Source organism: Rhinoraja longicauda, chromosome 4, assembly GCF_053455715.1.
Source record: "Rhinoraja longicauda isolate Sanriku21f chromosome 4, sRhiLon1.1, whole genome shotgun sequence".
Lineage (NCBI taxonomy): Eukaryota > Metazoa > Chordata > Chondrichthyes > Rajiformes > Arhynchobatidae > Rhinoraja > Rhinoraja longicauda.
In genome coordinates, this window is record NC_135956.1 from 32,902,839 (window position 1) to 32,919,151 (window position 16,313).

At 43.2% G+C, this 16,313-nt stretch overlaps 1 protein-coding gene across 1 annotated transcript in view; it reads right to left on the reverse strand.

Annotated features, from left to right (window-relative positions):
• The window catches only part of rab31 (RAB31, member RAS oncogene family), an 81,988-nt gene that overhangs the window by 43,672 nt on the left and 22,003 nt on the right, over positions 1-16,313 (reverse strand). Inside the window, exon 4 of the mRNA XM_078397472.1 lies at positions 1,504-1,575. Coding sequence (XP_078253598.1) covers positions 1,504-1,575 — 72 coding nt within the window. The remainder of the gene's footprint in view (positions 1-1,503; positions 1,576-16,313) is intronic.

Here is a 16,313-nt window from a genome sequence, read left to right on the forward strand (position 1 = left end):
ACGTTCTCCCTGTGATCACGTGAATGTTCTCCAGGAGCTCAGGTTTCCTCCCACACTCCAAAGATGTACAGGTTTGTAGGCTAATTGGCTTGGTAAAATTGTAAATTGTCCCAGGTGTGTGTGGGATAGTGTGAGTGTGTGGAGATCACTGGTCGGCGAAGACTTGGTGGGCTGAAGGGCCTGTTTCTACGCTGTATCTCTAAACTAAACTAAACTAAAGGAAGTAGTTGAGGCAGGTACTATCACAACATTTTTTTTAAAAACTTGGACAGGTACATGAACAAGATAGGTTTAGAACGATATGGGGCAAATGCAGGCAGGTGGGACTAGAATAGATGGGAGATGTTGGTCAGCATGGGCAAGTTGGGCCGAAGGGCCTATTTCCATGCTGTATGACTATGTATCAGAATTCCTTGCTTCTATTTCTGCTCAGGAATTAATGGTCAACCTATCATTAGAGTATTTTATTACTGCTGGGGAGGAAGAATATTTTTATGTCAGGTATACAGATACAGGTAAGCTCAAGGTTACTTTCAAGATTCAGCAATAATTTCTCCAAAATGAACTGACTATTTTGCTGACAACTATTCCCACTTTCAGTTGGTTGACCTTCAAATGAAGATATAGAAACAAAGAACTGCAGATGCTAGTTAATGCATAAAAGGAGACATAGTGCTGGAGTAACTCAAAATAGGTCAGGCAGCATCTCTGGAGAACATGGATAGGTGACGTTTTGGGTCGAGACCCTTCTTCAGACTGATTGTAAGGTGAGGGGGGGTGGAAGGAGAAGAAAGCTGGAAAAGGGGAGAGGCAGGACAAAGCTTGACAGGTAATAGGAAGCCTAAGAGCAGCAGGATTCACGAGGGGAGCAGTGAGAGAGGGGAGGATGATGTCCCAAACCACAACAACACAAGAAAATAGGAGTCGGAGACACGAGAAATTGCAGATGCCAGAATCTTGACCAAAAAAAAACCAGACTGCTGGAAGAACACAGCATCTGTGGGGAGAATTGACAGACAGCGTTTTGGGTTGAATGTTTGTCAGTCTGATCCAAAATAGGCACAAAGTGCAGGAGTAACTTAATGAGTTAGGCAGTGTTTATGGAGAACCCTTTGGAACTGGTGTGGGCCACCAGACTCTTCAAGCCTTCCCCTTCTTCAGACTAAAATGTCCCGACCGGAAACATGTGACCACTTCCCTCCCCAGATGCTGCCCGACCCGCTGAGATGTTTCAAACACATCTACCCTGTCGAGCCACCGTAGGATGGTATATATTTGAATCGTGGATTCTACTCACATAGGACTATGTTGGGGACCTCATTCAAAATGCCACTTTCGTGTGTGAGATAAAAGGTGGTTTGCAAGGATGATTCCAGGAGTGATTGGGTTAACATACGATGAGCGTTTGGTGGCACTGGTCAAGATCCTGCTGCATTTACCTCAATAAACTGCTTTTTCCAAATCTGAAACCGGGTTTACCGCAAGAGTTTACAGCAGGTTTACCTCATTGGTGATGTCGTAAACTATAACAGCTGCAGCAGATCCCCGATAATACATAGGAGCCAATGAGTGGAACTAATGGAGGAAAAAAGAGGCAAAAATGAAAGATGCATTTTCAGAACGACAATATTGTTACTGTACAACAGAATTCCCACAGACCAGCCAGTTTGCATCCCACCATTTTGTACAGCTGCAAGTATATTCTGGACCTCAGATTAACTTGTGGAATAAAATGAGCTCCATCACTCACACATGGGCAGCTCAGAGGCTCAACTGGTAGAACCGCTCCCTCACACCACCAGAGGGTTCGATCCTGACCTTGGGTGCTGTCTGTGGAGTTTGCACGTTCTCTCTGTGACCGCGTGGGTTTCCTCCATGTGAAAAGGATGAAAAGCTGGCAGGTTTGGTTTTAAGCTCAAAATCCCACCCAATAAAAATATTATTACACTAATGTACTGCCCTGTCTGGAAGCTGAAGTTAACAACTATAAACCACTAGGTAGACACAAATTGCTGGAGTAACTCAGCGGGCCAGGCAGCATCTCTGGAGAGAAGGAATGGGATGCTGCCTGAAACCGCTGAGTTACTCCAGCATTTTGCTAAACCCTTCAATGATGCAGTAGTTTTCCTGCAACATCTGCCGGCATTTATAGTTCCAGACAGAGAGAACATAGAGAAAGCAAATCAAATAAGATCCACATTCCACAACTGAGACTGATCTCCAAAGTTCACCCATCAACATAGAAGGACACGTTTTACTGCAGTAACCCTGCAGTTCACCCATGTAAAAATTCAAAGTCATTTCATGGGTTTTTTTTGGCAGAGAGTCAAATCAAGTCAAATCTCTGAAAATCAACCATGTTTTCAAGATTTATCTGATTATAACTGAAGAGACGACCTTCCTTTAATTAGTAAACGAAACAAAACTTACAGAAAACATAATAACCAAAACACTGAAGCTGTCACTATGCTGTTCCATGTATTGTAGGTGTACATTATGGCAAATTCATTCACAATCAAACTTGGATTGTTTTCTCTGGAGCCTGAGGGAAGACTTGACAAAAGTTTAATTTTGTTCAGTTTAGAGATACAGCATCGAAACAGGCCCTTCGGCCCACTAAGTCCTGCCAACCACTGATCACCCATTCACGACAGTTTGATGTTATCCCACTTTCTCATTCACCCCCTGTACACGAGGGGCAATATTACAGAGGCCAATTGATCTACAAACCCGCAGGACTTTGGGATGAGGGAGGAAACTGGAGCACCCAAAGAAAACCCATGCAGCCACAGAGAGACAGTGCAAACTCCATGCAGACAGCATGAAGCCTGTACTCTGGCACTGTGAGGCAGCAGCTCGAAAGGTAAAATGAATTATAAAATTAAGAGAGGAATAGATAAGACAGACGGTCAGAACCGTTTTCCCAGGTTGAAAATGTTAAACTGGTCAGAACCCATATCTGAGGAAGGATGTGCTGGCGTTGGAGATGCTCCAGAGGAGGTTTACAAGAATAACCCCAGGAATGATTGGGTTAACATATGATGAGCATTTGACGGCACTGGGCCTGTACTTGCCAGAGTTTAGAAGGATGAGAGAGGACCTCAATGAAACTTACCAAATAGTGAAAGGCCTGGAGAGAGTGGATGTGGAGAGGATGTTTCCACTAGTGGGAGAGCCTAGGACCAGAGGCCATAGTCTCAGAATAAAAGGACATACCTTTAGAAACATGAGGAGGAATTTATTTAGTCAGAGGGTGGTTAATCTGTGGAATCATTGCCACGGAAGGCTGTGGTATCCATCAACAGATATTTTTAAGGCAGAGATAGATAGATTCTTGATTAGGATGGGTGTCAGGGGTTATGGGGAGAAAGCAGGAGAATGGGGTTAAGTGGAAAAGATAGATCAGCCATCATTGAATAGCGGAGTAGACTTGATAGGCCAAATGGCCTAATTCTACTCCTATAATTTATGATCTTATGAAAGGTTAGATGTCATAGCTTTAATTTGAGAGGGGAAAAGGTTAAAAGAGATGTATAGGGCACGTTAGTTTTTACATAGTGAATGGTAGCTGCTAACAGATACAATAGAGGCGTTTATGAAGCTTTGAAATAGGCTCATGAATAGGGATGGGTATGAATCATAAGTAGGCACCAGAGATCAGTTTAATTTGACATCATGTTCAACACAGACATTGTGGGCCAAAGGGTTTGTCCCTGTGCTGCACTGCTCTACGTTATATGTTCCAATATTGGCTTATCCAAAATTGTCAGGGTTCTGGCTTCACTAGTGCATTCATAACTCTATAGTTCATGTGATATGAATCCTGCATCATGTGATGTCAAATGCAAGTTACTGCTTGAAATTATACATCAATATCAACATAGTAAATTGTTGACAGAGGTAAAACTAAATGGATCTGATTATCATTTTGTTTTTTAAGTGTTGCTCTGTTAATTGTTATCATTTTGGCCTGTTTTTCTTGTTTAAACATAAATAAGAATCTAAAGAATTGCAGATGCTGGAATTCTGAAATTAAGCAGTAAAAAGGCTTTTGGCACATTGGCCTTCATCAATCTGAGCATTGAATATAGAAGTTGGGAGGTCATGTTGCAGTTGTATGAGATGTGAGGCCGCATTTAGAGTATTGCGTTCAGTTATTGGAAAGAGGTTGTTCAGTTGGAAAGGGTGCAGAAAAACATTATGAGGATATTGCCAGGACTAGAGGGCCTGAGCTATAGGGAAAGGTTGAGCAGGCTAGGACTCTATTCCTTGGAGCGCAGGAGGATGAGGGGTGATGAGGGGTCATGAGAGGAATAGATCGGGTAGATGCACAAAGTGTCTTGCCCAAAGTAGGGGAATCAAGAACCAGAGGACATAGGTTTAAGGTGAGGGGAGAGTTAATAGGAACCTGAGGGATATTTTATTTCACACAAAGAGTGGTGGGTGTATAGAATGAGCTGCTGGAGGAGGTAGTTGAGGCAGGTACTCTCGCAACGTTTAAGAAGCATTTTGACAGGTGTATGGATAGGACAGGTTTAGAGGGATATGGGCCAAACGCAGGCAGATGGGATTAGTGTAGATCGGATACGTTGGCCGGTGTGGGCAAGTTGGGCCGAATGGCCTGATTCTATGCTATAAGACTCAATGACTCTACGACCATATCTCAATACAGTCAAGTCAAACTCAAGTACAATAGATAGAGCAAAGGGGAAAATACAGAGTGCAGAACATAGTTATCAAAATTGTCACATAATGTGGCACATCAGTTTGGTTTAGTTTAGTTTAGTATGTGTATCGAGATATAGTGAAAAGCTTTTTTGGTGCGTGCTATCCAGACAGTGGAAAGACGGAACATAATTACATTCAAGCCGTCCACAGTGTACAAATACAGGCTAAAGAGAGTAATGTTTAGTGCACGATACAGACCAGTAAAGTCCCAGTAAAGATAGTCGGAGGGTCTCCAATGAGGTAGATGGTAGATTAGGACCGCTCCATAGCTTGTGATAGGATGGTTCAGTTGTCTGATAACTGTTCTGTTCCATAGACCAAGTCCAATGCCCTCAATGGGGTTGAGGTGAATCGGACAGTACCCTAGCTTATGGAAGGACAATTCAGAAGCCTGATAACAGAGCGGAACAAGCTGTTCCTGAGTCTCGTGGTGTGCACTTCCAGATATGTTGTAAACGTAAGTCGTTGTTGAAATGGCAGGACAGCCACACTGATTTAAAAGACCAGGCTAGGCTCAAAACAGTCTGTTCAAGCAATCCTTCCTCCCCTGAAAAACCACAAGTACCATGACCTCATGATCAACAGGGCCAGAAGTTAACAGTTTACTGAATCTGGATTGCATGCTGTTATGTCAGAGACATGTTTCTTAATAGCATAGGAAATGAAACGCACAGCCTGTTCCTGGTTTAGTCACAGATGGTGGAGGTTCTTGAATGTTTTCATTAAATATTTTCATTCCTTTCATCCCAAACCCAGGATCTGTAAATTTGATAGTTTTCACAGATGGGGAAAGACCAAGATGCTCGATGGGTCGTGAATGAGGATGTGGTCTTGAACTCATTTACCCTTTCACTTGCCTGGGACTGCTTCAACCTCCCATTCCTTGTGCTTGGCATTGTTGTTGGAAATAAACACTTTTAAATGGTAAAGAGAACATGCTTTCCCAACTGCCTGTGGTTCCATAGGCAGAAGCATTAGGCAATGACTCACTTTCCTGTTGAGAAACCGACTTATTTTTGTTGCTGGTTTTATTAACGTGATCAGCGTATTTTATTGGAGGTTGGCGGAAAAAATGTTAATGGAGGTTGACAGCAGAAAACAAGACGTTCTGATTTTTCTGATGCATTGCCAGATATGGAATATTTCCTGTCTGCTTCAGCTTTCTTTTCTCCTTGATTAAATGTTACGTTTAGCAATCTGAATCCTGACATACAACTATGTCGCCGATCACCCCCTACCTCCCCGAAAAAACGATGTGCCCACGTGCACACAAACAGTTGACTACGTCCACCATCCCTGGAAATCTACAAAGATTCCTGGTTGATGAGAACATTGAAGAGATCTGGGACTTAATTACTTAGAAATGCAAGGCGTCATTGGACTGGAAACATTATCATGTCTCAGGGGAAAAATAAGGCAAGCTCACTGCTGTCTGAAGACCAAATTCCAAGAAAAATACTGACCTAAGAAACTGATGGTGGAGAGAATAAATGCTTGAGATCCAACTGATAGCCATGATGTGCATGGATTCTTCAGCACTGTCGAGACTAGACTGAAACCAAACAACCAAGGACTCATCCAGATGAAGTCCATTAGCAGATAAGACCACATCCACAACAGAAAAGCAGACAGCAGCCCTGGGAAGGTAGAATTTCAGGAAATCCTCAAGGATGTGGCTGTCACAGCCTCCATTCCATAGAATCGTCACAATCTTGGCATTATTCCAGGCCACTAAGAGATTGCAAAGGCCTCCCAACAGCTCAAAGACAACAAGCCTATGGGGAGATTAGCTGAACAATAATGTACCAAAATGTGGCTGAGAGGTACTTCGAATAAGAATTCATGAACTCACCTGAAAAGATGGAAGCATTTTGGGGGAACTTTAAAGGTGCCATGTTCATGACCATCTGCAATAAACAAGACAAGACCTGTGGTAATCACAGGTAAGTCTCCCTTCGCCCCCCTTAGCCTTCTAAGGAAGAATGGGCATTGATGTGCTTTCTTGGCCATTACTACAATATGGCTGGAGATATTTACTCCTAGGAACCTGAAGATTTTGACCATCTCTATTTTGGCACCATCAATGATACCAGGGTATGTGTACCACTTCGCTTCCTGAAGTTGAACACCGTCTCCTTTGTCTTGCTGACTTTGAGAGAACGGCTGTTGCCTTGACACCACATTACAAGGTTCTCAATCATTTTCCTGCACATAGTGATGGTTGCCTGGAACGCATTACCAGAAGTGGTGGTGAAGACAGATACAACAGTGACGTTTAAGAGGCATTTAGATAGTTGTATGGAAGTGCAGGGAATAAAGGAAAATGGTCATGTGCAGGCAGATGAGAGCAGTTCAGCTAGACATCATGGACAGACACAAAATGCTCAAGGTAACTCAGCGGGACAGTCAGCACCTCTGACTAGAAGGAATGGGTGATGTTTCGGGTCGAGACCCTTCTTCAGACTCTGGAGAGCAGGGGAAATCACAGAGGGAGAGCAGCAAGAGAGGATGTCGCAGAACTCTCGTCAGAGAGAGGAGAACTTCTTCAAAGTAGACATACCTTGAGGAGATATCGCAGTGGAGCAGACAAAATGTGTAGGAAGGAACTGCAGATGCTGGTTTACAACAAAGATAGACACAAAATGCTGGAGTAACTCCGCGGGACAGGCAGCATCTCTGGAGAGAAGGAATGGGTGATGGTTCAGGTCGAGGCCCTTTTTCAGATGGCTAGACATCACGTTCAGCACAAATATTGTGGACTGTGCTGTACTGTGCTGTACTGATCCTGTGCTGTACTGTTCTATGTTCTAAGAAAGTGGGACTAACTGGGTTGCTCTTACATGGAGCCCAAATGGATTTGATGGGCTGAATGGCCTCCTGCTCATAAGACATGGCCATCCCGGACCAGCATACATGGAGGTTTCCTCCGTTAAGTTGGAAATGATTGCCTCATGGAACACCACGTCCCGATGTCCTTCCTTGACTTGTTCTGATCAGACGTGCCAAGAAAGCTGATCCTCTACATTAACGCTTTACTTCTGCAGAGAACCAGTGTCAAATTATAGTTCAAGCTCTTAGACATGGTATTAATAAAAGTTTTCAATAAGCTCTAATAGTTTAGTTTAGTTTATTGTCACATGTACTGAGGTACAGTGAAAAGCATTTGTTGTGTGCTAACCCGTCAGCAGAAAGACAATACATGATTACAATGGAGCCATTTACAGTGTATAGAGTCATGATAAGGGAATAACGTTTAGTGCAAGGTAAATCCAGTAAAATCCGATCAAAAGATAGTCCGAGGGTCACCAATGAGGTAGATACCGTAGTAGTTCAGGACTGTTCTCTGGTTGTTGGCAGGATGATTCGGTTGCCTGATAACAGCTGGGAAGAAACTATCCCTGAATCTGGAGGTGTGTGTTTTCATACCTTTAGCCTGATGGGAGAGGGGGGAGTGATAATTATTCCTCAGGTATGGCTTCAATACTGTCACACCTTTAAGGTCCTTCCAAGCCATATCCATGCAGTTCCCTCCCATCCAAATGCGTGTCTTTTTAAGAACAGTGGCCCAAGTTTTTGGGTGATGTTGTCATGGAACTCTTGTAGTCCAAAAATATGTTAGTATGAATGTTCATTTGGCTGCAAAATGCATATAATGCATTCAGAAAAGTATGCCAAGCGATCCACTGAATTTAAAACTAATGGTTAGATATTTATCTCAAATGTTTTCCAAAATATTCTAAAAAACAAGTTCTGCAAAGAAAATCTACTGGAGTCGCCAGAGGACACAGTTTAGTTTAATTTAGTTTATTATTGTCACGTGTACCGAGGTACAGTGAAAAGCTTTTTCATGTATGCTATCCAGTTGCATATCAGTTGCTTGATGACAGCTGGGAAGAAACTGTCCCTGATTCTGAAATTGACTTCCTTGGTCAATACATATCGTGGAGATCTTGGCACAGCCAGCCTCCAGCCCCTGCCAGCCTCAATTGCAGGATGGATAGAGCCACAGATTTCCAAGGAATACCACAGACTCAGAGATTATGGGGAGAAGGCGGGCGAATGGGTTTAGGAGGGAGAGATAGATCAGCCATGATTGAATGGCGGAGCAGACTTGATGGGCCGAATGGCTTATTTCTACTATTCTTTATGACGCGAGCAGAGATCTAAAAGCAGATCACGCCCAACCTCACCGTTTTAGTTAAAAGGGAAGTGAGAAAAGTCCAAAAGCAAATTCCATTTCAAAACTTTCCACTCCAAGTATTGCCTACCCCATTGCGAAATGCCAACTGCACCAGTTGTCCAATAAAATGCAAGCAGGATTTTAAGTGCAAAATGTTTTGCATGGTGTTCTTGCCGTTTTTACATTGTTTCAAACCAGGACATGCCCAAAAAGCTGGCCACGTCTCCAAAATGGATAAATCATCAGCAGGAAATAAGAAACAAAAGAACTGTACATGCTGTAAATCCAAAATAAAATCGGAAAATGCATGAAACACTCAGGAGGTCAGACAGCATCAATGAAAAGTGAAACAGGAAAGTTATGGGTTGAAAATCCTTCTCACCAGGAAGGCAGCACTTTCAACGCTGCCACGGTCCCTCTGTAATATAGAAACATAGAAACATAGAAAATAGGTGCAGGAGTAGGCCATTCGGCCCTTTGAGCCTGCACCGCCATTCAATATGATCATGGCTGATCATCCAGCTCAGTAACCTGTACCTGCCTTCTCTCCATACCCCCTGATCCCTTTAGCAAAAAGGGCCACATCTAACTCCCTCTTAAATATAGCCAATGAACTGGCCTCAACTACCTTCTGTGGCAGAGAATTCCACAGACTCACCACTCTCTGTGTGAAGAAATGTTTTCTCATCTCGGTCCTAAAAGACTTCCCCCTTATCCTCAAGCTGTGACCCCTGGTTCTGGACTCCCCCAACATCGGGAACAATCTTCCCGCATACTACAGTGAAATGCCCATGTCTGAAGAGTCATAGAGCATGGAAAAGGCCCTTCGGCCCAACTTGATCACACCGACCAACTGGTCCCATCTACACCAGTCCCACCTGCCCGAGTTTGGTCCATATTCCTCGAAACCTATACTATCCATGTAACTGCTTAAATGTTTCTTAAACGTCGCACTAATACCTGCCTCAACTACCTCCTCCCGCAGCTTGTTCCACAGTCAGACCCTTGAGAAGTCAGCGTCAGAGTGTCCAACACTCGAAGGCTTAGCTATAAGGTGAGAGGGGAAAAGTTTATTGGAGATGTGCGGGGCAAGTTTTTTTTTTAAACACAGAGAGGTGCGGGGGCCTGGAACGCATCGCCAGGGGTGGGGGTGGAGGCAGATACGATAGATCATTTACATGCAGATGAGATCAGTTTAACTTGGTATCATGTTCAGCACAAACATTATGGGCTGACAGGTCCGTTCGTGTGCTGTACAGTTCTATGTTCTATGTTCAATGTTACCACTCAGTAAGGTGGGGATGTTCCTTGGAACTTTATATGTGCTTCATAAAGCATAAAGTTCGAACACCTAAGCTGATTCATAGTTTGGAGACACAATAAACTGCAGACGTTGGAATCCAGAGCAGACACCAAGCAGGTCAGACAGTATCTATTGAGGAAATGGACATGAAGTCTGAGGAAGTGTCTCGACTCAAGATGTCTCGTGCCCATTCCCTCCCCAGATGTTGCCTGACCTGCTGACTTCCTCCAGCAACTTGTGTTTTGTTCTGGATTTATAGTGTGCCAGGCAGACAAAAGATTTAAATAGGCCAGAATTTGTGAAATGTGTTCTGTTATTGATCCTACACTAAGACTACAATTGATTACAAAACTGGCAGTTTTGGGGGGTTTTAGGTGCAAAGAGGAACCTTGAATAAAGATCATAGATCCAAGCACATGGGTCCTACCTAGGGGTAGACCATTTAGAGAGGGGTAGGCCATTTAGAACTGAGATGAGGAAAAACCTTTTCAGTCAGAGAGTTGTGAATCTGTGGAATTCTCTGCCTCAGAAGGCAGTGGGGGTCAATTCTCTGAATACATTCAAGAGAGAGCTAGATAGAGCTCTTAAGGATAGCGGAGTCAGGGGGTATGGGGAGAAGGCAGGAACGGGGTACTGATTGAGAATGATCAGCCATGATCACATTGAATGGTGGTGCTGGCTCGAAGGGCCGAATGGCCTCCTCCTGCACCTATTGTCTATTGTCTATAAGCACAAAAGCTAATAGCCCGGTGTAGTACCGGACTGCTGCAGTGTCTTAAGTTTAGTTTAGTTTAGTTTAGAGATATAGCGTGGAAACAGGCCTTTCGGCCCACCGAGTCTGTGCCGACCATGGTCCCTGCACATTTACACTATCGTACTCACACTTGGGACAATTTACACATACACCAAACTAATTAACCTACATCCCTGTATGTCTTTGTAGTGAGGGAGCAAACATCTCGGGAGAAAACCCATACGGTCATGGTGAGAACGTACAAACTCCGTACACAGCACCCATAGTTGGGATCGAACCCGGTTCTCCGGTGTTGCAAGCGCCGTAAGGCAGCAACTCTACCACAGCACCACCATGCCGCAAGTGTTATCGTTTGGAGACATTAAACCAAACTCTTGGAGTCTGAAGAAGAGTTCTGACCCAAAACATCGCCTATCCATTCCCTCCACAGATGCATCACCTGAAATGAATTGAATTGAATACTTTATTGTCACATGTGACAGGTCACAGTGAAATCCTTTGCTTGTATACCCAAGGTATGTAATTGTCACCACATAAAGGGTGCTGACAAAGTTACAAAGCATCCCGCGCCAGGTCCACCCATGTTCTGCCCCCTCCCTCCCTCCCTCACGGCACCTCCCACTCCGGGCCGTCCTTTGTTCTGCCCCTCACAGCATTCCCCCTGTTGGACTGTTGGGGACTAATATATCAGCGAGACCAAACACAGACTGGACAATCGTTTCGCTGAACATTTACACCTTTGCTTATGTGATCTTCAGGTTGAAAACATTTTAACTCCCCTTCCCATTCCCATTCCCACACTGACCTTTCTGCCCTGGGCCTCCTCCACAGTCAGAATGAGGTCACATGCAAATTGGAGGAACAGCACCTCATATTTCATTTGAGCAGCTTACAACCCAGTATCAACATTGATTTCTCTCATTTTAAGTATCCCTTGCATTCCCTCACTCCCTCCTTCCTCCCATCCCCCACCCTAGTCATCCTTCTAGTTCCACTGTTAACATCCTTGTATCCCTTCGTTAACATTTCTTCCCCAGCCAACAATGGCTATTATGGGCCCAACCATTCCTTGGCCATCTGTGGTTGGCCCTGCTTTGTTCTGGCCTCTTACCTCCAGTTCCTTCCCCTCTACTTTCAGACTGAAGGGTCCCTACCTGGGACATCCCCCATACTTTTTCTCCAGAGATGCTGCCTGACCCGCTGAGTTACTCCAGCACCTTTTTTGCCTATCTTTGGTATCAGAATCAGTATATACCAGCATCTGCAGTTCCTTTTCACATTAGACTTTATTGGCTGTAACGTGCTTTGAATGTCGTAAAGATCACAGAAGCCACTATATACATGGAGGTTTCATTTAATTTCATGCCACTAAGAGATGCTCGGTTTGTTGTTCAATTGCCAAGGGAATTAAAAAGATTTTGCCGAAGATTAGATCACAAAGACAGAGGCCTGTTTACAGACACTGAAATGGAGGGAGGCGGGCTGGGGGGAATTTGAAATATTGCAAAACTGGCAAAGGACAAGCAATAGTATATGTCAGCAGCTTAGTGGGCAGATCCTTCAATGTTTTGTTGAGGAGCTACCCACAAAAACAATCCTCATGTGAGAAGGATAAAGCCACAATAAACCTGGCTGCCTGTCTTTCACTGTGACTCAGATAACCATAATCTAATGAAGTATAAGAAACTGGAATGTCCGTATACCCTCTGAAAATTTCAACAACTAAACAACTTAAAAACCTGAAATTCTGCATGCAAGTTATGTTTAGCACAAGGATGTGGATTACATTCTTATTTTTTTCTAAAACTCCCACAGGATGCCCTCCATAGCCCAAAAGAGGCCTAATTATAATTTTCTCAATTGAAAATTAATGGATTTTTTTTGTCAGATCTATTTTTGAAGTCATTGTGAAGTCATTTGAAGTCAACATTTGAGACCCTGGGATTATCTTTGATCAGACTTTACTGGACTTTGTCTTGTAGTGAACATTATTCATGTTATTCCCTTTATCCTGTATCTGTACACTATGGAATGCTCGATTGTAATCATGTATAGTCTTTCCCCTGACTGGATAGCAAGCAATGGTGGCGGTGGGGCACAGTGGCAAAGCGGTAGAGTTGCTGCTTTACAGTGCCAGAGACCTGCTGTATGTATCGAGTTTGTACGTTCTCCCTGTGACCTGCATGTGTTTCCTCCAGGAGCTCGGGTTTCTTCCCACACTCCAAAGACGTACACCTTTGTCGGCTGATTTGTTTGGTAAAATTGTAACTTGCCCCCAGTGTGTAGGATAGTGTTCGTGTGCAGGGATCGCTGGTCGGCACAGACTCAGTGGGCCGAAGGGCTTGTTTCCACGCTGTATCACTGAACTAAACTAAAAAAACAAAACTAAACAAAGGCGTTTCACTGTACCTCTCAGTACACGTGACAATAAATTTTCTTGTGAGGTGATTGTTTTGAAATCATGTTCATTTGTCCAAGTTCAATATTATATTGACTATTGCCTTTGCGATAAAGAATGGGATATTGCAGGACATCACAGAACAATGTGCCCCCCTCACATAGCTCAATAATAACCTAGCATTCTCACATTTTGCACACAAGTTAGGTTTAGCATATTCTTATGGTACTATTCTTAGCTTTTCTGAAACTTCACCTGACCTGAAACCTCACCTATCCACGTTCTCCAGAGAAGCTGCCTGACCAACAGAGTTATTCCAGCACTTTGTGTCCTTTTACCAAAGGAATGTCTTGGAAACTATTACAATGGCTGTTTACAATGATCAAGGAATTATATATAGTTTGGATGCTTCTGGTGGATTGAGAAATAATTCCTTAATACTATGTTTGTGGCTAAAGTTTTAAAGTCAAAACATCAGGCATTGTTTCAATAGTTTTTACGTGGTTTTTGGGGTGAGGGAGAGTAAAATGCCCATTTGGCTTTCAAACTCCCTTTAAATTTGTCAGATGTGGAAACATCAACATGCAACTTTAACCGGGGAACAGCAAACCAAAGATGTGTGTTTTTATAGGTAATTTTAGTCAAAACACATAATTTTCAGCTAATTATATTTATGGTACAATTAAATATTTAAGTTAGATTTTATTTAATTTATGGTTTCTACCAATTTCTATTGGTGGGGTTGTAGACAGTGAGGAAGGTTGTCAAAAGATACAGCGAAACATAAATCAGTTACAGATATGGGTGGGGAAATGCCAGATGGACTTTAATTATTTTATCCTTCTTTTTGTTGTTTTTTGTTTTTGCCGTGTTTTATTTATTTTTAGCAATGATATGGAAGTGGCATTCTTAATCTCGTTGTGCTTGTTCAATGACAATAAAGATATATTGATATTGATGATTGATATTGATATTGAATCCAAGGAAGTGTGAGGTGTTGTAGAGTCCAAATTGAGATGTTCCTGGAGTTCAAATCCAGAGACCCCTGGAAGTGGCAACGCAAAAAGATGGAGTATTAAAGTACGCTTGCCTTCATCGGTCGGATATCAGGTTCAGGAAGTCTTTATAAAACTTTGGTTCGGCCGCATATGGAGTATTGTAGGCAGTTCTGGTTGCCCCATTGCGGAAAGGATGTGGAGGTTTTAGAGAGGGTGCCAAAGAGAGTTACACAGGATGCTGCCTGGTTTAGAGCAAATTAACTTGGATTGTTTTCTCTGTAGCAATAAGAAGAGACCTGATGGAAGTGTATAAAATTATGAGAGGCATAGATAAGGGAGCGAGACAGAATCTTTTCCCAGAGTGGAAATGTCAGAGACTAGAAAGCATAGATTTAAAGGAGAGAGGGGCAAAGTTTAAAGGAGATCTATGAGAGAGATCAGAGAGAGTGGTGGGAGCATAGAATGCACTGTTGGGTGTGGGATGGAGGCAGATTTGATTGGGGCATTTAAGAGGCCTTTAGAAAGGCATCTTGATAAGCGGTGAATGGAGGGATATGAATCACGTGCAATCAATGGAGATTAGTTTAATTTGGCATTTTATTTGGCATAGACATGGTGGGTCAAAGACCTGTTCATGTTCTGCACTGTTCTATGTTGGAATACAGACCAAACCTGTGTAGCCTGCCTTAATAAGACAATTTCTCACCCCAGCAATTAGCACGGTGATTCGATTGGGACTGCCTCCAATGCTATTCCCGGTCCACCGCCGATTGTCCTTTAATCTGGACAAAATTACAGGAAAGTGAAAATCACTTGAAATCCACCCCTGGAAGTCCCCCTGAAAACGTGTCACCTCGGTGGCCTAGGTGAACTGTCCTCGTACTGTTTGATTCTTCTTAGAGGCCGTGACCTCTGTTGGTCCGGCAACATGGATAATCCCACAAGGCTCTGGAAACACGGGTGTCGGGGGAAAAAAAAATCAGTGGTGAACCTATATATCCTTTTTGAGGTAAGAGAACCAAAATTGTGCTGTCCTGAGCACATAATCTAAATATGAACTGTGTACCTGACCATTGGTGGAAGTACAGAAAATGAGTGCTGTCTCTTTTACTAAATAAACATGTATGCATTCCACCCAGATGACAGATTTTATGCTCCCTTGTCTTGATCAATTACTTTTTTTGTCGCACTTAAATGTCACCTATACTTTTTTCTCCAGAGATGCTGCCTGACCCACTGAGTTACTCCAGCATTTTGTGTCTATCTTCGGTAAATTAAAGGGAGTTTACTTGAATTTTTTTCACACAATATTAAGTCCTGAGTGTTTAGGTGTCCCCAGTCTAAAAATGAAATTCTGCTCCTCAAACTTAGGCCAGGCATTGCTGGAGCAATGTAGGGGACCAAAGACAGAGGGTTCAAGGTGCAGAGATTGAATGTGAGAGGCAGCTGGAAGTTCACCATGACAAAAGCAAACTGCTGAAAGAACTCAATGGGTCAAGTGGCATCTGTGGAAGCAGAGGGATCCTGAGCTGGAAACTGAATACACACTTGCAAACTGAATGAACGTTTTCTGAAGATGGCCACCCAACCTGCAGTTTGAAACAAAAATAGTTTGGAGGACCTGGTGCAGTGAGGTTATTTGGGCTCAGCAGCAGAGTGTGAATGGGTTGAATGAGTGGGTGAAACTTGGCAAACGAGTTTCGGGTGGGGAAGTGCGAGGTCAATCTCTTCGGCAGCTGGAATCAAATGGCAGATTATTGTCTGAATATAGAGGGACTGCCAATGAGTGGAGTTGCAAATGCAAATAAAACAACATAACTTCTAGCAATTCTGACAGCAAAGTGGTAAAGCAATTTAATCTTGAATGGTGGGCTACCTAAAAATTGTTGTGGCTATTTTAAGGTGAAGGGGGGAAGATTTTTAAGGTGAGGGGAGAAAGATTTAATAGGAAA